This window comes from Aptenodytes patagonicus, chromosome 22 (assembly GCF_965638725.1).
Source record: "Aptenodytes patagonicus chromosome 22, bAptPat1.pri.cur, whole genome shotgun sequence".
Classification (NCBI taxonomy): domain Eukaryota; kingdom Metazoa; phylum Chordata; class Aves; order Sphenisciformes; family Spheniscidae; genus Aptenodytes; species Aptenodytes patagonicus.
The window spans coordinates 6,679,879-6,701,720 of record NC_134970.1 but is presented as its reverse complement, the minus strand read 5'-3'; the positions used below and the strand labels follow the sequence as shown (position 1 = coordinate 6,701,720).

Genomic DNA, 21,842 nt, shown 5'->3' with positions numbered 1-21,842 from the left:
CGACTGCAAGAGTTGTGCTGTTTTCCCAGTGCCTCTCCCCAAAGGGGTTTTACTCCTTGGTCCCAGCTCAGCAGTTTGGATAAGAATCTCAATTTTCAATTATTTTTCCGTTTTTCTCCCCCTGTTGCTAGTAGGGCACGTTTCTCAGTCCTTTGGATAAAAACTGTGTTTACAGTCCTCAGTGCCAGGTGGTGAATAGACCTGAATTTATTTTAGGTGTCGTGAGATGATTTTGGGGCATGGCTTGTAATCTATGAATGCTTGTGGGTTGGCAGAGCAGACACTTGGGCATGCTCTCACAGCTGCCGTCATCTCCCCTTTCTGCTCTGGAGGTGGTTGCCAGGCTCTCACTGTCACACCAGCAATCCCAGTCCCCTCCAAAAGCTCAGAGAAGGTGGAGATGGGTTTCCTGTGGGCTGGAAGGTCTCTGCAGAAAGTGTTTTTGCTTGCGTTTGCCCTGGTGTGCTGGTGTAAATCTGGAGTAAGTCCCATGTGCTGGTTTCTTCCTCCTAAAGAGATTTTCTGGGATTTTTCTGCCTTCTGGTGCATTTATGCAACTTAGTCAGGCTTTGTGGGCTATCGACATGAATCCAGACCTCCCTGCGGAGATCAGACCGCTGTTTGCCATCTTCCTGGCCAGCTCCACGTGCAGGGGCACACGGTGTAGCTGGCTCCAAGGGAGAGGGTGTTTGCAACAGGGCAGCTGCCTTCCCCGTGCTGCCTGCATGCCAGGGCCAAGGGCTCTGTGTAATGGGGTGGGACAGTGTGGGGCTGCTGGCTGCCCCATCACACAGCCGTTGCAAGCCCCGTCCCTGTCCCTCCCGGCAGGAGCGCCCCGTGGAAGTGGGTGATTGGCGCAAGAACGTGGAGGCCATGTCGGGGATGGAGGGGCGAAAGAAGATGTTCGACGCTGCCAAGTCCCCCACGGGCCAGTGAGAGGTAGGGGACCAGTCCGCCTTCCCCTGCAATGCCCCATGCTCCCTGCAGCATCCCTGATCTGTGCTTGTGGCTGGGTGAATGCAGAAACACCCCCCCCCTCATTACAGAAAAAAGCATCACCTGCCCCATCTCCCACCCCACACTTGGGACGGGTACCTGTCCCACACGTCTGCACCATGGAGCCCCCCCCAGCAGCTATGCCCCTCTCCCAGCTTGTCCTCCCTGTCTATCTGGGGTCAGCCACCCAGCTGCACTCATCCTGCACAGTGTGGGTGTTGCTGGCACCAGCTTTAGGCTGCTGGAAGCAGGGCTGCTTTCAGCAAAAATCCTCTTCTGCCCCACTGCTCTGCTCTGTTTCTTTCCCACAGGAGCATCAGGAAGAAAAGCCTCCCCACCCCTGCTGCCTGCCGCCCTTTCCCTTGCTGCACCTCTGTGCTCTTTACGCCCTTACCCTGAATTCACCACCGAGCTGAAACACATGGACAACTGTGTGGGAAGGAGATTTGAGCTTCTTTCTTTCAGCTCTGCCATCAGCCCTGCTCCCGCACGGCCCCGGCATAGCGGCTCCCCGGTATCACCTGCACGGGCCATGCTGTCTCCAAGGGGTCACTGGCCATCCCTCTCCTTCCACCACTGCAGAGAGGCCCCAGAGACAGCTGCTGGTCCTCCCACTCCCCCATCCTCCGGCGGGTGCAGCCTGAAATGTACCCACGCGGCTGCACGTGTATTAAAGGACAGTCTCTCGGGCAGAGTGCCACGTGGGCTCATCCTTGTGGGAGCATTGGCCAGGGGCAGGTGCTGGTCCACAGCCTGGTGGGGAAGATGCCCTGGTCCTTTCCTGCCACCCTGCAATGTCCTCGTGCCGGCATTCAGGCCGGCAGCACACCCTGGGATCAGACTTGCTTTGGGCTCATCTCTTCCATCCCCCCAGGCTGCTCCCTGGTGTCCCTGGTGCCCCACCAGCTCTGCTGAGACCCCCCTGGCCCCATGCACAGGCCACCCCTCTCCCCTCCCATGCACCACAGCCCTTGCCAGGCTCCAGTGATGCACCAGCCTCTCAAGCAGCAAGGCTCGGGTCTCAGCGCGGAGATGGCTGTCTACCGGCTCCCCCCACCCCTCCTTCTCCTCTGGTTTTGGAAAAGCCTTCAGAGCTTGCTCACCCAGGCACCAACTCTCCCACCGGCTGCCCCGTCACAGGCACTGGAGCTGTGGGAATTGGGGCAGCCCTGTTTCAAGGCTTAATTCGAACAATGTTTCAGGAGACCATGAGATGAATCCGTCTTTCAGGCCAAACAGCTTGTGCTTCCCCACTAGTCCTATCATCTTCGGTATCACAGCCCCCCAGACTGCAGGTGGTTGGGTGCAAGCAGCTGAGAATGTGCCAGCTCAACTCCAGAGCAGGGCTGGAGGGGAGAATTGGTGAGAATTCACACCAAATTGGGTCTTCTGCCTGGTTGCACTGCAGGAGATGCTGAGCCTCAGCCCCCACGGGGTGCTCTTGGTGGTTGTAGCAATGCCTTGTCCATGTCCCCAAGGTACCCAGAGGAATCGCAGCATCCATGGTTTCAAACTTGTGCCACACCATGGGTGTTTTGCAGCACACCCCTGTCCCTGTGTAGTGAGCTTGTAAAGTACAGAAAATGCTATAATCTCGAAGCAAAGTGCAAGTCCCCGGACAGGCACCAGGGCTGGAAGGAAACAGCATCAAAAAGTGCGCGGTCTCCAACAGAGCTCAATCTTCCCAGAAGAACATTGCATTTCTTTAGGGGCACAAAAAGGTGGCCCCATGCAGTTGGCTCTTGCAGGACTTTCTGCAGCAGACTCGGGTAGCTCAGTGGCCAGCAGTGCAAGAGAGGGAAAGCCATTGTAGGGAGGTGGGTTTGGGCTTGGGCTCCAAACCGGCAGGACAGCCGGATTGCTCTGGGCATCACATCCCCTCCTTTGGCCAATTCAGGAATACTGAGCCCAACCACTCACTTTTGTCCCTGGGCAAAGAGGGTTAGGGCAGATGGCGACCGATGGGAACACTTATTTCTAGCATGGTCATTAGCACTCAGGCTGCCACAACACCCAGCAGTTCCTTCACAGAGAATTTAAGACTCAATATGAAAACTCTTCCCCAAATTAGGGTTAGATCAGAGGTAGCTGTCAGGTGGAAAATACACATTCGCTTCCTTAGCAAGCACAGATGCTCAGTCTTTCCACTTGACCCTCCATCCCCATCAGCATCCCGCTAACTGGGGCCAGGATCACCCCCTGCATGACCGGAGTGGTTGCATGGCACACAGAGCCTTTTCCACCCATTTTTTCCTTTCCAAGCTTAATTCGGCAGAGCAGCTGCAGTCTAGCATGGCGCCAGGACTGCTTGTCCTCCCCCTGCGCGCCTCGGGATGGGTCCCCAGCAGGCGCAGCCCTGGGAAGTGTGTCTCCGTCTTGGCCAACCCAAGCGACTCTGCTTTCGAAGGTGACCGGAGATCATGTGTGGCGAGATCCCAGGATGCTGCCACGGCCCAACCTACCCCACCACTGGAGGCAAAAGGTTTCGGCCACGATCTCGCCCCTCTGAGCTCGCTGCCCGAGCGGGAGCTGTGCCGAGGCAGTGTCCTGGGATCTCGCTGCACATGCTATCCCCAGAGGGAACTCACACACTCGGCAGCGATCCTGGCAGAGGAAGAAAGGTGTGTAGGGAGAGGTAATAACTGTTACCTGACCAACTGGTATAGCTGGAAAATGCAAGAGAGGTTTCATGGAAACAAAGCCTTCTTCAGACCTGGAACAGAAGTAGAAAATGGCAAGCCAAGTCCGGGTCGAGAACAGTTGCTCTGAGCTTAGTGCAATTATGCTAACTTGGTAATTTAAAAAAAAAAAGGGGGATGGCGTTTGTGGGGCGGGGAGGGATGGTAGTGAAATGAAAGACAATATGGGTGATGGGTGCCGTGGGACCAGGCTCCGGTCGATGCTCGGCAGCCAGCCTGCGCCCGTGTCCAGCTCAACGTCAGATCCTGCGCACCAAGACCCCCAAAACTGCTGCAGAGCAAAACCTCAGGGCTCACCAATATGTCTCTGCAGCCACAGTAAGAGCCAGCCAGGGTGTACTCAGCAAGATCCCAGAGCCCACATGCACTCATCGTAGGCTATAGATGACTTTGCATGGCTGCCTTGTGTTTTAGATTGAGGGAGGGAGAGAAAACCCCAACCCCAAAACTCTTCGCTCTGCAAGTTCCCCTATTTTTTCAAAGTATGATGCTCCCCAGTCACCGTGTCCCATTTTCATCCTTCTCTGGTGGAAAACCACATTGATGGGTCATGGGAACACAAAGTTTTATGGATTTCCATTTTATTAGAAACATGGAAAACCCCCATCTCTTTACAGGGATTGAATCTCAAGGGAAAATGCAGCTGTCTGCTCTGAGCACAAGGCTCTCCTGGTTGGACTGGGGGACTGGGAGCCAAGTCTTCTCCTCCACCTGTGCTCTGGAGCTGCTTCTGTAGCTCTGGGCCAGCTGGGAGCCCAGCTCTCCCCTTGGTAAAAGGGGCAGTTTGAACCTTTCATCCCAGGATGCGCCTGGCTTCCCTTGCACCAGGCCACCTCTGCAGTCCCAGTGTTGCTTCCCTCCCAGGTGACAATATCTCAATTTCTTCTCTCTGCATTAGAAGGGAACCCTACGGTAATCTCTTTTTACTGAAAATTCAGCCCAAATGGGGGACTTGCAAGGCTCTTCTTAAGGAGAGAAGCTGATGCTGGGCAGTTGCTAATGAAATTGTATTTATTTCCAGAAGAACTGCGTAAGTCAGTCCTGTCTCCTTGAACTGAGCAGAGCCCTGTCCCTGCCGTCCTCCAGGTTGCTCCATTGCAGCCAAGAGTCCCCAAAGCAAAGAGCTGGAAGCCTGAAATTGCAGAAATTGCAAATTAAATTGGACAGTAGAAAAAAATATTAATCAACCCAATGATTTTCTGCTGGAAAGGTTTTGCTGGCAAAACTGCAATGAGGGAGATTCAAAGGGCTTGGCCTGACGTGGCCTTTCAGAAATATCCCTCCTAGTTGGCTGTAAGATGGTCCCTTCCTTTCCTAGGACGTTCTGTGACCTCCTTGCTAATCGGTCATGCCTAGAGACATCTGAACTGTGCCCAGATATTTCCCTGAGCATATTTGCAGCTCAGCTGGTGGCTGGACCTGCAAAGGGAGGAAGGGGAGGAGGATTAGCAGTGATGGGCAACCCCGGGGTGGGAAGGGGTAAAGTTTATCCCACGGCCTCTGAAGACCACTGCAGCACCCTGCCCTGTGCAGGGGTTAACACCAGGCTGCAGTCCCTGGTGGTAAAGGTTAAACATTACCCCCCCCCACGGCCCCCCGTGGCCTCCGTGGTGCTGCAGGTGCAGGATCAAACCCCGCGGCTGCAGCTGCGCAGGAGGCAACCCATCGGCAACTGCGCCCCATCGGCAGGGTTGTAACAACCACCGTGAGTCGTCACTGTGGGTCCTGTGTGTCCCCTGCAGTATAAAATGGGAAGAAAAGGGTTTCTTTACCCCCATTTTCCCCTCCTGCAGCCCTCCAGGCTTGTGTCCTGCAAGGACGGGGCTGGGTTGGGGTATGGCACTTGGTGTGAGTGGGGTACGTCCATCCTGTCCATCTTCCTTTGCTGTGGCCTGAACCCTCTCACTCACTGCTCACATCAGAGGGGATTTCTCATTAATTGCAACTGATTCCATGTGCTATGAGGGATGCAGCCTGCCATACAGGTGCTGGCAATGAGTCACACTTATTCTATCCATGACCTGAAAATTTTCCATTGACACCACTTTTGGGGGATGTCCACGGTTCTTCATTGTTAGACCTGGGGCATCACAGGAGATGGCATCTACTGAGGAGGCCAATCTGCAGAGGAGAATGGGAACCTGAAGGACACTATAGCATCCATGGGGCACCACGGTGGCATTTCTGAACCAAGATTTGTCTAAACTATTTCTTTTCTTAAAAAAAGTCAAATTATAAATGAAAAAAAGCCCTCTGCTAGCTAGGTGCAAGGCAGTTTTGACAATGGTTATTCTTTTCCTACAGAAAACAGGAAAGTCTGTGGTCGGGTTTTGTTTGGTTTCTGAGCAAACACACACCAATCTCAGACACTTTCTGGCTTGCTTTGCACAGCAGAGGTATCTCTGTACTCTCAGTTTCTAGTGCATCACACACATCTTTCCAAAAGCTGAAGGAATTGTAGCTGGGGAAGGACAGCCCTGGACCATCCCAGTGCCTGCAGAGCACCAGCACGGGGATGCAGGGAGACCTCCGTGTGTGTGGGTGAGCGGAGATTTTTAAAGCATTTGCTGGTGGGACCTTTGTGAGCTGTTGCCTGCTGCGGCGATGGGATGGCAGCTGAGCAAGGGTGAAAAACCCCTTTTCCTGGCCATCGAGCCCCACGCCCCAGCCCAGTGGGGAAACCTGGGCAGACGATGCTGCTGACTCCACTCCACCACCGGCAGTGCGGCAGGGGTGAGCCTGTGGAGCCAAGGGAGGAGCTGAGCCGTGGCCGATGCTGGGGGACCGGCACAGGCAAAAAGGGTGGAGGTGGAGGGTTCACCGCTGGGCCCCGGGGCAAGGTTGAGGAATGCCCTAATTACAGCACAGTTGTGGAAACTGGAAGCTCTCCACTGCCCTGTAGCCAAAGAAACAGGCTCTGCGTCGGGATGAGACACAGGACACTGTTCCCAAGGGAAAAAAAAACAACCCTGCTGATACTGGTTTAGCTCCTTAGTGGGCATAAATAGGTGTCTTCTGCTGATCTGCACCAGATGAAGATCTGGCCTCCTTAAGCTCCGCAAGCAGATGCAGGTCTGCCAGCAGAGCCCTCCTGCAACGCGGCTGGAAAGCCACCCCTGGGCAAAGTGGGTACCCGGAGAGAAGTGCGGTTTTACACTAGAGACTTGCCTGCACACAGCAGAGTCCCTTGGCACAACTCCCTCGGCCAAGAGCACATAGCTTTCCTCTTCTGGCTGTAGATCTGGGACAGCAGGTAAAACAGCCTGGTGCATAGAGCAGATCTGGATGAATGTCAGACTGGTTCCTCTGAGCATCCCTTCCCTGCATGGACTCATGCCCCTGCCTAATTTCATCACCTTCAGCTTTGTGGACCTGCAGTTTGGTCTGGACTTCGGTGATGAGCTCAGGGTGGCCAAAAATAACTTTTGTAAAGGGAACTCCGGTCTCACAAAGTGACCGGCATTTGCTGAAGGCGTCAATGAGCTTGTGGATAAGGGTCACCTGGTAGATAAGAGTTTTTCTGGATTTCCAGAAGCAAAGACCTTTAGGTCAGCCACGGCTAAGAGGGAAAGTCCAAGTAGAGGTAAATAATCAATTAACAGATAGGAAACATTGGTGAGATAACAGACTCTGCTGATAATTCTTGTGTATTCGGCATAGCAGAGATGAAGACTGATGACACAGATGTTCAGAAGGATCTTGCAGGACTTGGGGTTTGGAGATAAAATGGCAAGGGATGTTTGGAGGAGTATAAGGTAACACACAGAGGGAAAAATCCAACATGACTTCATATATAAGTTGATGGGCTGTAGGCTGGCCATTGCCTGCTTGGGAGTGATAGCTTGGGATTATGCTGAACATGAAAAAACATGAGGAACATCAAGGAAAACATGAGCTAAATGCTCCGTGGCAGCAAAAATCTCAAACCATGAGAGATCAATGCTTTGTGCTGCCAACCAGCTCAGCAGGACCTCATCCAAATTGAAGGAGAGGAGGGAACCTTTCCAGCAGTGGGGAATAGACCTGGGGAACTCCTTGCTGAAGGATGTTTTTTATACTGACAATTTTCCTGGGTTTGAGGGAAACCGGGCAAATCCATGGAGGAGAAACCCACTGAGGGGTCTTAACTAAAGAGGAAACCACATTCAGCTCAAAAGGTCTCGGAGCTGAAAATAAAGACCAGGGGAGTGTGAAGGGTGAGTGTCATCAAGGCTTGTCCTCTGCCTAATCCCCAGCCACTAAATGCCTGTCTAGAATTTCTTCATCTTAATAATAAGAAGAATCACAAACTGTGAGGTTTTATATTTGTTTGCCATGTAGATCCTAGCTGAGGGTGTTCTTTCACTACGTTCAGTCTAATCCTTTTTAAAATCCTGTTAAGTCCAATGCTTCAGTGATATCCTTTGGCAATGAGTTTTGCAAGTAAAGTGCTCACTGCACATTAATCAGGAAGGTTTATTGCTTTATGGTATCTTGCTGATGCTGAACTGCTATATATAGCTTGTCAGCAATTAGCAGGATGCTTGCGAGGTTATTTAAGTAATTTTTTTTTCCTTATGCCACAACGCGCTGAATTTTCTGTGTGTATGAAAACACTTAAAAGATAATCGGTTACTGCAAGAAGAAAGGAAAACAGAGAACGAGCCTTACTCAGAGCGGACGGCTCATTTGACATGGCTGTCTTTTAGAAATGGAATTTTAATCAGGAACCTTTGATTAAAATAGTTCCTTTGGTTGCTCAGGTCCCGGGCACACCCCTGTGGGCTGGAGGCATGCGTGGCAAGCCCAGCCTTATAATCAGTCTCTCGGGCTGGCGGAGAGATGGATCTCACCAGGATCAGAGACTGAATTTGTACTCAAGGGGTCCTGGATGACTTTTTCTGTAGGCATCTGCTGTGATAGCTGCCCGGCCACCCTCAGAAGTGGGAGCACTGAGGTCCCAGCCAGGCTGTGCACCGGGGCTGCCCCAGGTAAAAACCAGGCTTGGACCTGGCTCTGCTGTGTCTGGGTGCCCCTGTCACCCTGATAAGATAGTCCGCCCATTGCCTTCACACCTGCCCTTTGAAGGAGAGTGTTGCCCTGTGTGAACGTGCGGCGATGGGGTCTTGAAACCAGCCCAGGGGGGATGAAAGGTTTGATGGACTGGGTCCAGGCATGGGATGAGCCTGGGCACACAGCTCCCCTCTGGCACAGGGCTTCAGCACCCAAAAATTGGACACCTCCATGCTTCAGCCACTTCCTCTGAGACTTCGTGAGTGCTCTCTACTGCAGCAAAGCTCATAACGACAGGGGAGGCCATGATGCCTCAATCCAAGACATCCAGAAAAGGCTGAAGGGAGCAGGGCACCCTCCCATGCTCTTTGGAAAGGGCTGGACTGCACCCAGACGGAGGTGTTTTAATGACTGTTTTGGATCCCTGGGAGCCAGCCTCCTCCCACTCAGCCCAAGGTAATTCACCTCCTCCACCGGTGTTGGAGGAGTTGTTGACTGGTGGAGAGTGGCTGGTAAAACAGGTTCTCTGCAGGGAGTTGTCTCTGAAACCCTGAGAGACCTGGATAGATCGAGCCCCGAGCGCGGGTCTCTGCTCAAACCCTGGCACAGCAGGCAGTGAGGAGTGATTTGCTTTTGCGTGGCACTCCTGGGCAGGGCGTCTTTTGCACGGCGCCGCTAGTAGACAAATTACAGCCTTGCCTCTGTCAAGGTAGATAAGAAACCATGTGATGCAGCGTGGTGGTAAACGGGTTGCAGGCAGGGTAAAGGTGCACAGGGAAATAACCTTGCAGGGAGTTCCTCTCTCCTCGGGGAGCAGAGTCTCCAAGGCAGTGCAGATCCCTGTGGGTCCGACAGCACCTTGGCCTTGATGCCGGCACAAGTTTTGGGGGCTCTCTGAAACGCACGGAAAGCAGGAATGTCTGTTAGCAGAAGGAACTGGTCCGATCTCTCCAGGTAGGTGCTTGTGGTTTAATGCTTAACCCTTTCCACCGGCGGGAGGGAGGGGGTGAGGGTGGGCTGCTGGCATGGCGAGCCTCAGCTGAGGGGGGTTGGGGAGGATGGGAAGAGGGGACAGCCAGCGCGAGGGGTGTTGCTTGCAGAGGTGGTGTCAGCCCCAGCGAGTGCTTGGCACTGCTGGAGTTTCTCATGGGTGGGCAAGATCAGAGGCAGATTTGTTTCTGCTGCCTGGGGAAGCTGAGCACTGCATGGGAAAATGGCTCTGGAAATGCATCCTTGCCCCGTGTTGGATATATTTTTGGTCTGGTTTGCCTTTCTTTGGGGTAGGGTCTGGCTGGCGTGGCTGTGCCTCCAGACTTGCTCCAGAGCCGGCTGTGGGTTTTTTTTCACTTGCCCCGTATCTGTACAGCCCCTGGGTGCATGTCCCGGCTCCACCGTGCGGAGGTTGCAGCCTCTGCCCATCCGGTGCTGAGCAAGCCCTGATTCATCGGCAGTCGCTGAATGATCCCCACAGCCCCGTGGCATTGGCTGCACTGCTCTGTCTTTCCTAAAAAGTGATTTTGTGTCTGATGGGAGCCGGGGCAGGTGAGGCTCCTGGGCATCACGGGGTGAGTCAGGGGCTCACACGAAGCCTGGGTGATGTGGGGATCGCTCCTGACCTCCCACAGACCCTGGGGCAAGCGCTGCCGACCTCGGCTACGCAGACGGGGTGAAGGTGACTCAAACACAGCCGCACTCTCCCACAAAAAGGAGAAGAAATCCTAGTTTGAGTGGATGTGATGGCTCCGAGACAATTGCAAACCCCAGTACTTTGGGTAAGACACTCACCATGGCCAGCCCAGAAATGGGAATGAAGAGAGACCCTGCTGCTCAGAGGCTGCCAGCTCACACCCTGCCTCCATCATGGCGGGGACGGATCCAGAGGGCATCCCGGCCCCATCCAGATCCACCTCCTCTGCGCCATGGACCTGCCCGAACGCAAGCCCAGCGGGGTCCTGCAGCCAGGTTGTTTCACAACCCAGGAAGGCAGTTTCTCCTCTCTCATTAGATGAGACAGCATTCACTGAAACAGCATAAATGTCAGATATCTCAGCACTAATGATTAACAGGGCAGGAGAGGACAAGGCAGGGGGAGACTCGCCAAACTTTTTTTATTCATCTCTGAGGTTAAAAAAGGTAAGACGGTGAAAAATAAATCCCTCTTTGAAAAGAGGAGGGGAAGATTGGCAAAGCAAATCCATAGCCTAATGGGTGAATTACTTAATTACAAATAATGAGAAACTGCATGCTAATAATGCCAGGTTACACACTGCCTCTGCAGGAGCCAAGCAAATTCAAGGCAGGAAAATCTCATTTTCATTTCGAAGGAGTCTGTGCATGCAAAAACAAAGAAGTAACTGGGTCTCACGTGGCTTTAAACTGGCTTTAGCACTCCACACTGTCACTGCTTGAGGGACAAGAGTGCTTAGCAGAAGCACCTGCGCGCGTATGTCCCCATACACGTGCTAACCTTGCTGGGTGGGAATGCGTGTGTGTGCAGTGATTGCTGCAGCACGTCTTGCCAGGAGATCACACTGTGCTGTGCAAATAAAGCCGTGCTGCCTTCCCAGTGCAGCTAAGCTGTGTGCAAATATTTACAGGGTCAGGCCCACGGAGGGGAGTACAGCCGCAAGGAGCTGAACGGGGAGGTGTCCCCTGGCGGGGTGAGAGCTGGCCAGGGATGCTTATGGCTCCCTGGGGCAGGTCCCAGCCTTCTCCATCCCTGCCTCTGCCGATGCCAAGCATGGCATCAGGGACCACCCTGGAGCCCCCCAGCAGTGGGTCCGATTGCTGTTGAGGTGTGAAGGCTGCTGGGGGGAGCAGGGGGCGATGGGGATGGATGCAGCGGGAGGAAAGGGCAGCACACATTGCCCTGTCCCCAGACAAGTGCTGAGCTCTCAGCCAGGACCTGTCCCCTCTTTGCTCTCCGTTCTGCTCTGCTGACCCTTTCGCACTCCCTTGCCTCCCTTGACCAGGAAGAACAGAAGCCGCGAATATTTGCGGGGGGTAATGTGGTTTAATTTATGACCCAGCTTTCATTACACAGTAACTCGTAAACCGCGCTGCGAGTCACCGTGTCCGCAACGACATTAGCGATACCGCAGGCCTGGACCTGCTCTGACTTTCACGTTCCTAAAAGTCAAATTCAAAGTAAACCCTGAGTCTGGATGAAACTGGGGTGCCAGCTCCAGCGCTGGGACACTGCGATGGGATGGATCCTGTGCAGGGAGAGCTCTGTCCGGTCGGGCTGTTGGGGGTGCGGGGAGCTCTGCTGGGACCCCTGCATGTGTTTGCAGCTGATTGATGACTAGTGCTGTAGGGAGATGAACATTGTTGTGAAAAGCTCAATCCAGCCAGTAAAAATATTTTCCAACACAGTTCATGCACCGGCAGAGAGGGTGGGCAGGTTTTGCACAGAGAAGGGAAAGCTGGTGCTGTCCAAACGACTTTTTATTCAGGTCGGTATTTTATCAAAAAAAAAAAAAAATTTCCTTGGCTTGTGCAATATAAAATCTTTGAAGATGACTCTTTAAAGATGATTACGAACCTTGTCTTTTTGGTTCAATCCGTGATTACAAACAATTCCCAGGCCCAGCCACATGCAGGGAGTAAGAGGAGCTCCTGCCATCCCTGTCTCCAGGCAGAGCTTGTCAGCAGTACCTTCAGCCTCTGACGCTTTTGCATCTGAGGCTTTTTGCTCGATAAAAATTAAAATGCCGTTGCCACAACTTGCACTGGGGCTAAAATCTTCTGTCACTAGTGGACAGTTTATGTGGTTGAGATCTATGTGGTGACTCTAGGGTCCTGGTCTTGCCGAGTTACAGGTTAAATATCCTTGCCCGGGAAGGTTTGCGTAATGTAGGGATTCCTTTTAAATGAGTGCTCCCTCCAACAGAAGAAATTAGGAGTTGTAAAGTCAAGTGCTTGTGTTGGGAAATGCCTGCATCAGCTGGGTGGAGTGAGAGCACTTTGTGACACCTGGCTCGCGTTGGAGTCCCTCTCCTCCAGCCCCACGCAGCAGCTGGGGAAGACAACCTCTGTCAGCCCCTCATCCCTTGCCCGAGGGTGTTTTGGTCTCCTTTCTTGTCTGGCATCAGGGCTGCAAGCTCCCTGTGCAGGGCACAGCCTCACCATGATGTTATGTTTCATCCCAAACAGCCTGGCCAGGCAGAGGACCCTTGAGGATGAAGAAGAACAGCAAAGAGAGCGCCGGCGAAGGCACCGGAGCCTGCTGTCCTCCACATCGATGGATGAAGAGCCTCCTAGCCCTGTGAAAGACACCAGTCCAGCTTCCAGCAGGTGCGTGAGGTCCTGCTAGCATCAGTCTTACTCATGATGCTGATAGCTTGCAGCTTGCTGCCTTGTTCTTCTTAACCCTGAGCCAAAGCTGCTGCAGTTGGTGTGAGTCTCTTCTGGATGAGAGTGGGCTGAGCTGTGGGAAGAGCAGGGGTCCAATGGGCTCTTGGGCAGAAGGATGGGCTTCACAGGAGGAGTAGAAGAAGAGGGGTATATCTCTGGTGGGTTCAATCATGGGCCTCAGCATGTCCCATGGCACAGGGAGCCGGTGTGCCAGGGTGAGGGTCGGTGCCAAGGTTGAGCTCGGGTGGGTGCTGGCCATGCCCTAGTGGCATCTTGAGCAGGTAAGAGCAAAGAGACACTCATCTCTGCCGGGAAGGTGGGCTGAGCATGCAGCACCTGGCTGGCTGTCCTCCTGCTCCTATGAACATTGCAGTGACATTGTATGATCTGTGCTGAAGTGGGGAGGTGACCCAAGGGCTTTCCAGTGGTGCTCCCAAAGTCCCTTGCTGCAGGGAGCTGGGATTTGGAGATGCCCTGAAATCACACTGCCCTTACACAACCTGACCCACTCTCTAAATTGGTCCTGGAAATGTCCAATATTTAGATGTTTTATGTCCACAGTGAGACTCATGCTCTGTAGGTGTTTCTCTCTGCAGACGTGATGGTGTCAGGATACCTGGGTTGCATATGGGTTGAATAGGGGTTGGACATGGCTAACATGAACAAGCTAGACAGGACATGTCCCCCTTCCCTGGTGCTAGCACGGGCCGGCCATGTGGTGATTGCAGTTCAGGAGGAGGGCAAATACTATCCCATATCCTTTCCAAGCCCTGGAGACTGTGTAGTTACAGTCTGTGTGGCCCTGGACAAATGTCCTATCTGCCTCTTCCCAAATCTGGTGCCTATGTTTCCCTGTGAGAAGGAGGGGAAAATGACTGTTTTGCAGAAGGTGTTGGGACTGTGGTTGAACCCTGCCATAGCAGATTGTCTTACGACCAACACTTTAAACCTAAAGATAGTGGTATTTTTTTCCTAATCCACCAAAGAGCCACAGACGCACGTCTCATCCAGCAGCAGACCCAGCACGCTGCTCTGAGCCCACAGCTCCTTGGCACAGGACTTGGTGGATGCTGATGTCCTGGGATGAGGCTGCAGAAATGCTTAATCTCTGCCACAAAAAGGAAAAAAAAGACTTTTAATCCAAACTTGTCCTCTGAGAGCCTAGCTGGGATGATGGGGATGAGTGTGGCTGCAAGTCCTGGTCTGCAGGGATGACTCCAGAGACATTGGTGGGATTTTTATGCCCCCCAGAGTCTTTCACCTGGGTTAACCTCACCTGCAGCATAAAAGCCAGCCCTCTGGCCCCGGGGTGCTGAGCTTTGCCCCTTGTTTTGTCTCTGTCTCTAGACCTCAATCTCTGGTGAAGCCGGTGTCTCTGGAGGATGAGGAAGAGCGTAAGCTCTCGGAGGTGCTGAAGACGCAAGAAGGGAGACGGATAAGGTCTCCGATGGCCATCTCTGAAAAGCTGAGGCAGGATAAGGAGCAGCAGGAGCCAGGGGTGGGAGCGAGCCACGTGGAGGCAGGGACGCAGCCACGCATGGGGCAGGAGAGCATCCAGGCTGGAGAGCGGGGTCAGGATGCAGCCAAGGGCGGAGGGGACCCACCAGGAGACCAGCACCCAGAGCCGGCCTCGGAGAGGAAGGCGGTGGTGAGGGGACGTCTCCAGGACAAAGAGGGACAAGGTGTGGGGATGCCTCGGGGGGAGCAGAGGAAGGAGGTGGGGGAGCCACAGCAGCGGGCATCGCCAGAGCTGGGGGGCTGCCGGCTCCGCGAAGTGAAGATCCTGACCAGGCAGGGAAGCCGCAGCACGGAGGAGAAGACAGCCTCGGTGGTGACCTCATCTCTGGACCAGCAGGTGAGCAGGAATGGACAAGGCACTGACCCTTGGGGTGTGAAGTCCTGGGTACTGGGAGGACAACAGAGAGATGGAGAGCCCAAAAGTACCAGGAGGGAAATGGGCTTTTGGGGAAGGTTTTTCTGAGAGCTGCAAACCACGAGGTGGTGGACAGGGTCCCACCACCTCCTTTCCCTCCCTTGCATGTACTATTCTGATCACCTTCTCCGGCAAGCCCCTACTGATTGCCATCATGGTTTCACTGAAGAGGTGTCCGGGGCTTTGTGTATCCGAGTGAGACAGCCAAGGTTTGGAGGATTTCGATCTCAAACTCCTGCCTCCAAACCGGTTCCCACCCTAGCTGCTCTCCTCCCTGCGCCTCAACCTTCTCTGCAGACTCTGCAGGGATGCATCAGATGTCTGCTTTTTTCTCAGCAACCATCCAGGAATCCCTCAAAGGAGGTAATGCAGGTGTCTCCCACCCAAGATGAAGCTGTAGAAAAGTCAGATACTTCTCCAACTCATGTCACCTACAGCAGCTCCATCAGACGAACCAGCCCAAGAACTGTCTCCTTTCGGGTAAGAGCCAAAGCAAGTGGGAGAAAGACCCCCATTTAGGCAGTGGAGGATGGTGACAGGGAAGGGTTGCTTTGGTCTCCAGGTTATGTTGGCAGAGCCTGTTCCCAAAAGTCTGTTCAAAATCCACCCTTGATCTAGGCATTGCGGTTCTGTTTCAGTCTTTCCTTTGTTTTCCTTCTTCATGTCTGACCGAAGGCCTGTGATGATGAACATGCCCATGTTCATACTCTTTGTGCTGGCATGGAACCTTGTGGGAAGTGATGAGAAAACAGGGAGCTCATTGTCCTCAGATTTCCCCAAGAGTCACAGCAATGACCATCCACCCTCCGGCATTTCTAGTCTTCTCTGAGAGCACAGGATAAAAATAAAATCCATCCTCCTTCTTGTCCCTTGTTACATCCCTGAGAATATCTTCAACTCTAGCCTCCCCCAGAAAAGATCTCTGGAATAAAGTGCTTGGAGAGGCTGGGAAAACCAAGAACTGTTGCAATCCTCCCTGCTGTGATTCAGGGCTGACTGGCTAGGCTTAATTGACTTTCATGGTGCCTGATTGGGAATAAAACTGTTAGCACTACAAACTGTCTTTAGTCTGGAGAGCTTTGAGATATGAGCTAAGCTCTGGTGTGAGTGAAAATGGAGCTTGCTTGAAAATGGGGGAGACGAGTCTGAGACAGTTTCTCCCATGTTTATCTTTGATAACCAAAGATGGCTCCAGTATCTCCTCTCCTTGTGTCTTCCAGATGATCTCAAGAAAACAGAAAGAAGAAAGCCAAAGCCCTCTCACAAGGAGGTCAGCACCTCTCTTCATGTTACTTTGGTCTTGCTGGGCAGGAATGGTCATCCTTTGTTTTCCAAGGGAGGAGGAGGAGGTGATAGGACCTGGTACCAGCTAGTGAGTGCCCTGGCACAGGTCTGCTGAACATTGGTCCCTGGGGTGCCTGGCTGACCGGGCAGCGATGCTTAGCAGAGGACAGGACAACGTGCAATGTACAGCTTGCATCTGTACAAGATCTCTCCAGCTAGCTCCTGCTGTCTCTTGGTTGATGTAGTTTCTCATCGGTGCTTGTGTCTGCACAGGAGTGGTTAAGTGTTGAGCAGTGCAGCACGACAACAGGGTCCCATCTTTGGAGTTATCAAAACCCACTCTACAGGTCCACAAGCAACCTGATCTGCCTTTGGTGGCCAGATCAAGTGATCCTCCACATCTCCATGGCAAGGTTTGGACAGGTGGCTTAAAACCTCTTGAGGAACTGAGGGCTCAGGTCTGACTGCAGGGAGTCAATAGGATGCCCTTTCCCACCTACAGGGCAGGGGAGTGGGGCTTTAAGGGCACCTGGGCTTGCACCTGTGCATACTATAGGCAAACTCATACTGCTGTTGGTGAAGATGCAGTTCAGAGCTGGCAGTGGTGAAGACAGGGTAAACTGAGGAGCTCAGAGCTATTTTTGAATGTACAGTGTGGCCCTAGTAAGGTGATGAAACCCAGCAGGGAATGAGCTGCCTTGGTTCACTTGGCAGACGGATGCAGGAGAAGTGCTTGTGTTGGACGGGGTCTTCACCTGCCAAGTGGAGTCCTCCAGGACCATGGGCTGAGTCCCAGGAGATCCTGAGGGGGCTGTGTTCAACTCTCTCCCCTCTTCTTCACCAGTGCGAGTCTGAGGATCCCGGGTAGCAGCACCACCATTGGGGAGAAGCTGGAAAAGTACACCTCAGCTGTGCAGGTACCGAAAACCCTTGGCATAGCTGGGCTGGCATGGGAGGGATGTGTGGGAAGAGGGAGAGGGGTGGCCTGGAGCTGAACGGGGAAGGGAGAGAGGGACTGGGCTGCACCAAACAACCAGTGCTAATGGGGTTGAAGAGGATGATCCCAGGCAGAAGAAGGGATCAGCCTCAGGGTTTTAGGAGCAGGAGGGGATATCCCTTGGAGAGGGTCATAGGGTTGCTGCATGGTCCTGCTGCGGGGAGCAGCGGAGCAAGCCCATGAGCTGGTGATGGGCAGGGAGGGAGCAGACCCCAATGGACTCGGGACGCAAGCCAGAAGCAGGAATTTTCTTTTTACTGCTTGGGGTGCAGCACTGCCCCTGCTGATGCCCCTTTCTCCTCCCAGCGCTCAGAAGTGGTGAAATCATCCCTGACTATTCAGAAGAGCCTCTTGTCCTCGGAGGGGGTGGCCAGCAAGCGCAACTTCTTTGAGGCAAGCGCTCCCAGCAAGGCTGAGCCACTCGCTATCAGGAAGGTAAGAGCAGGAGCTGGCTTGAGCAAGGACCTTCCAGCGGGGTCCTGTGCCAGGGCAGGCACCAGCTTTTTGGACAAATCTTCCCCTGTTTGGATACCAACGCACTGTCCGGCAGGCTGCTGCCTGGATGCAGTTTGGTGGGAGTTTAGTGCTTGTTGAGCGGTGCCGGGCAGGGCTGGGCTCGGGCACCGGCTGCCACCGAAACTGTGCTCTGGCAGTGTGTGGGTTTGTGCCGATGCGCTGGTGTTTGAGGAGCTGGGATAGAGCCAAGGTGTAGGCTGGTCTCTGCCTGTTGCAGGTTTGCTCAGTCTCCCCATGCCCTGGGGACTGGCCTGGGTTACGTTCATGCAGTGGGAGAGTTGTTGCTGTAACCTTGGTGTCCCTCTCTGTGCCACAGGACAACCTGAAGATCCCGGGATCAGTGACATCCCGCATTAATCTGTGGATCAGCCGAGCTCAGGAGCCTGCCAAGGAGGAAAAGAGCAAGGTACCAGCTTGTGCCGACACCTCGGGCTAGAGCCCTGAGACCAGGCAGCCTGGTGGGACATGTGCCTGCACCTGGGGTAGTGGGGCTTGAAGGGTTGATGAACCCTTGGCTGAACCCATTAAAGAGTTTGAGAGGAGCTTAGCAAGGGTCAGAGGTTTGGGTGCTGCAGGGCCGCCACAGGCTCTACTTGTTGCTGTGCCCTGATCCTGATTGCAAAGTGCCCGAGGCAGCTGCTCCCAGCCGGGGGTGAGGAGAGAGCAGGCACCAGCTGGGTGCGTGTCCCAGGAAACATACAGGGGGACCTGACCCTGCCACCATGAGAGAGACCACCCTAGCATGATCTCACCTCTACCAGTGTCTGGAGGACTAGCTCTGACCGGGAGGCCACCGGGAGATGAGCCATATGCTTGGTCCTTCGGCACTGGGCTCTGTGAGGCTTGGAGACCTGTGTGTGCATTGAGATGTCCTGCTGCATGTGGGGTCTGGAGTGATCTGCATCCCTGTGTGTATCCCAGCCCCCAAAAGTATGGTGTCTTGTAGCTGTTGGGGCAAAGTGCCCAGCTAAGGGGACTCAGAGGCCACCACTTTGCCACCACGGCTGCTCCAGAGACATGAATGTGAGGGAGACGGACAGGAGACCCTTTCGCCTCAGGGTAGTTTACTGTATTTGGAAAGGAGAGGTTCAGCAAGTCCTGGGGAGGTATCACTGTTTCAGCAATAAGGTGTTTTGCCACTGCTCGTAGCAGAGTTTCCTGCAGCCGCCTGTGTACAGGACCAGGAGGGGCAGCTCCAGCCCAGCCCTGCAGCCCAGGCAGGCAAGCCCGGGCACCCCCAGCGCTGAGCTGCAGAGATTAGTTCTGCCCAAACGTGTCTGTACCAGGAGGCTGTGCTGGCTCTGTGTCTGCCAGGAAAGGGTTTGCTCCTGGGGTCACTCTTGGGTAAAGCTTGCAGCTCCTTTATCAGTTTTTCCTATAATAACGCCTGCTGCCATCAATCTCTGTGGGCTGGAGCTGCACTTGGTCTTGAGGGTCTCCCAGGTGCAGGATCTCAAAGCAGGCTGGTTTTACCTGGAGCATGTATGCTTCAAGGTTTGGTTAAAGTCAGACCAAGGCAACAGTGCACATGATGCATGGGGAAAACCTTCTTGTGCCACTTACGACTCTCCTGTTTCCAGGACATCAGGAAAATAAACAGCCTGCCAAACCGTGATGTCTGGGTAAAGCAGCCTGGAGACACCCCTGGAGACACCAAGGTAGACATGGAGCTGCTCTGAAAACTGCTCTGAGCTAGGGGCAGAGCCGGGACCTGCCCGCTAGTGCATCTCCCACAGGGCAGGCACAGGAGAAGCAGCCTATGGGGGGGAGAGGGGTCGTGTGGGACATCCAGGACCCCATGACTTGGGGGAGTCAGCAGGAGGGAACAACTCGGGGCAGCTGTAAGAGTGAGAAGGGGCCTGGTCTGGGAGAGGAAAGGAAGTGGCACGTGGTGGGATTTAGGGGATGCCCGCCTGCCCCATCCCTTGTTCGGGATGAGTATGGTCCTGGTTAAAGTAGCTGCCTTTGAGGGGTTTGCAGCCTCAGGCCCGGCCTTACTGTTTCTCACTTTCTTTTCCAGTTGAAATAATATCAGTTGTAATAATATCAGATGATCTGGGAAAAACTGTTTTGCTCTGAAGATCAAAGCCCAGCCCTACCCAACCGTCCAGCAGCCCACTGCCATGAGAGTCCCCCGCGCCATGTGTGGGTGCACCCCAGGTCTCCAGGGTCCTCTGCTTGTGGGATGAGAAGGAAGAAGGCTGGAAGATTATCCCTGCGCCCCCAGTCCTCACTCACTGCCTGTCCGGGAGTGCCCAGGCCTGGAGGCTCCTTGCAAATGCTGAAGGCAGACTCTTGCCTCACTTCCCCACAACATTTTGGTGTTTTCCTCCTAATCTCTGCCTGTGCCCCGTAACTTTGCTTGCAAAGGGGATCAATCTATACGTCTCCCTTGCAGCTGGATGATGTCACTGGGGCAAGAAGCTGCCTGGCCAAGGGAGTTTCAGCTGCACGTCCATGGACCGTGTCCATCCCTGCTGCCTGGCTCGTGTGGGGCAGGCAGATGTCACCCCCACCTCCCAGGCTGTCACTGCTGGAGGGACCCAACCAAAGGCAAACAGTGTTTGCAAAGTGCACCAGTGTAGCTTGGAGATGCCTCATGGAGGAAGGGTGGACCTGACGGCCCTGGTGCTTCCCTCCAGCACACAGCTGAGCCAGAGCCAGAGACTTGGCCTTCTCTAATCTGCCCTTACTGTCCCCTGCTCCCTACAAGCAGTGACCCCTTTCACTTAGTGATATGGCAAGGTTGGGCTGGCCATGGCCCTATTTTTGGGGTTGCGTGGATCTGAGCGCCCTGTGCTGGGCCCCTTCTGCAAATGACATTTCCCTCTCACCCTTCCTCCTGAGCCCTTTGCCTGTGGCTATGCAGACCCCTGGTCCGGCACTCTCCAGGCTGCTGAGCCCACCCAGCAGGGAAGCAGGGTGCTCTCTCGAGGCTGGCTTTAGGGTGCCATGAACAGCACATAAAATGATGCTCAAATCCTTGTGCCGGGGCCATTCAATGGGCTAGGGCTGTGCCTTGAGCAACCATTGCGGTGTCCAAATTCGGTGTGGGACTCTACTGCTGCCCCGGGATCTGATCTTGCTTGTTGGGCTTTGGAAAGGACTTGGTTTTCTCTGTGCCTTTTTTTTTTTCTAATAAAAGTTGCTCTTTCTAAGGTGGTCCTGGTCACTTGCTCCTGGGCTGGGACCGGGAACGGTTTACTTCCCTTCTTCTGGCAAGAGGAAAAAAGGCAAAAACCCGAGACAAACATGTTCTGCGGGGGGTAAAAGCAGCCGGAGACTCTTTCCTTCTCATTACAGCACCTTGGACCTGGTGCAGCATCTGAGCGAGCCCGGGTCAGGGGCTGCGGTGGAGGGTCTGGTCTTCCGCTCGTGGCAGCGTCGCCTTATCAGCGTCCCCGGCCCTAGAAAGTGACAGCTGGCTGGCTTGTGTCAGCCCCTTGGGCACTCGCGTATCTCAGTCCAGAGAGTTTAAAATAGCAAATCTCTGAGGCCACACAATAGCTTGGGCTTATATGGGCTCCTGGGGGGGAAGGGGGAGCGACGGAGGGGGCCGGGGCTGCTGAAATAGCAGCTCACAAGTGTTGCATTCCTCACTGGGCGCCAGGCACATTCCTTGCGGCGCTGCCCGCCCCGGGGTGGGCGCTGGAGCCCCCTTAAAGCCTCCTGCCCCCAAAGAGCATTTCCCAGACACCTGCCGGCTTCCCCTCGGCTCCCTGGGATCTCACCGGTGCCCCACGGCAGAGGTAAGGCTGGGGCGGTGGGGTGCCCGCTCGCGGCATAGGATGCTCAGTGGAAGGGCAGATAAAGACCCAGAAGGGGTTTGGCTCAGGGTTAATGGTCCTCCCCAGCTGCTTGCACTGGGATGTATTTTTGCCATGAAGGCATTCCCACGGATAAAGCATCAGGACCCTCTCCAGGGGGTTGTGTTTGCAACTTGCCCAACACCTTTTGAACCACCCCAATGTGTGCCAAGGCATCTGAGAAGGATTTTGGCTACCTTGGTGCCGGGGCAATCTCATAGATCCCTATTCCCTGTGTCTCTGGAGGGGGCAAGAGGGATGCG

At 54.2% G+C, this 21,842-nt stretch overlaps 2 protein-coding genes across 3 annotated transcripts in view; both read left to right on the top strand.

Annotated features, from left to right (window-relative positions):
• The window catches only part of TNNI1 (troponin I1, slow skeletal type), a 279,093-nt gene extending 277,405 nt beyond the window's left edge, over positions 1-1,688 (top strand). The window contains exons 6-7 of the mRNA XM_076357863.1: positions 829-939; positions 1,308-1,688. Coding sequence (XP_076213978.1) covers positions 829-936 — 108 coding nt within the window. The 3' untranslated portion in view covers positions 937-939; positions 1,308-1,688. The remainder of the gene's footprint in view (positions 1-828; positions 940-1,307) is intronic.
• A 7,724-nt stretch (positions 1,689-9,412) lies between these two features.
• On the top strand, positions 9,413-20,931 carry LAD1 (ladinin 1). 2 transcript variants are annotated; one of them, XM_076357845.1, is made up of 10 exons: positions 9,413-9,641; positions 12,843-12,983; positions 14,391-14,898; positions 15,313-15,456; positions 16,197-16,246; positions 17,105-17,177; positions 17,564-17,692; positions 18,090-18,179; positions 19,354-19,431; positions 19,794-20,931. In XM_076357845.1, the coding sequence occupies exons 1-10, from the start codon at positions 9,604-9,606 to the stop codon at positions 19,800-19,802; spliced, it is 1,260 nt and encodes a 419-aa protein (XP_076213960.1). In that variant the 5' UTR covers positions 9,413-9,603; the 3' UTR covers positions 19,803-20,931. The 2 variants fall into 2 exon arrangements, with proteins under 2 accessions (XP_076213960.1, XP_076213961.1); XM_076357846.1 differs by lacking the exon at positions 19,354-19,431.
• The last annotated feature ends 911 nt before the right edge of the window (positions 20,932-21,842 follow it).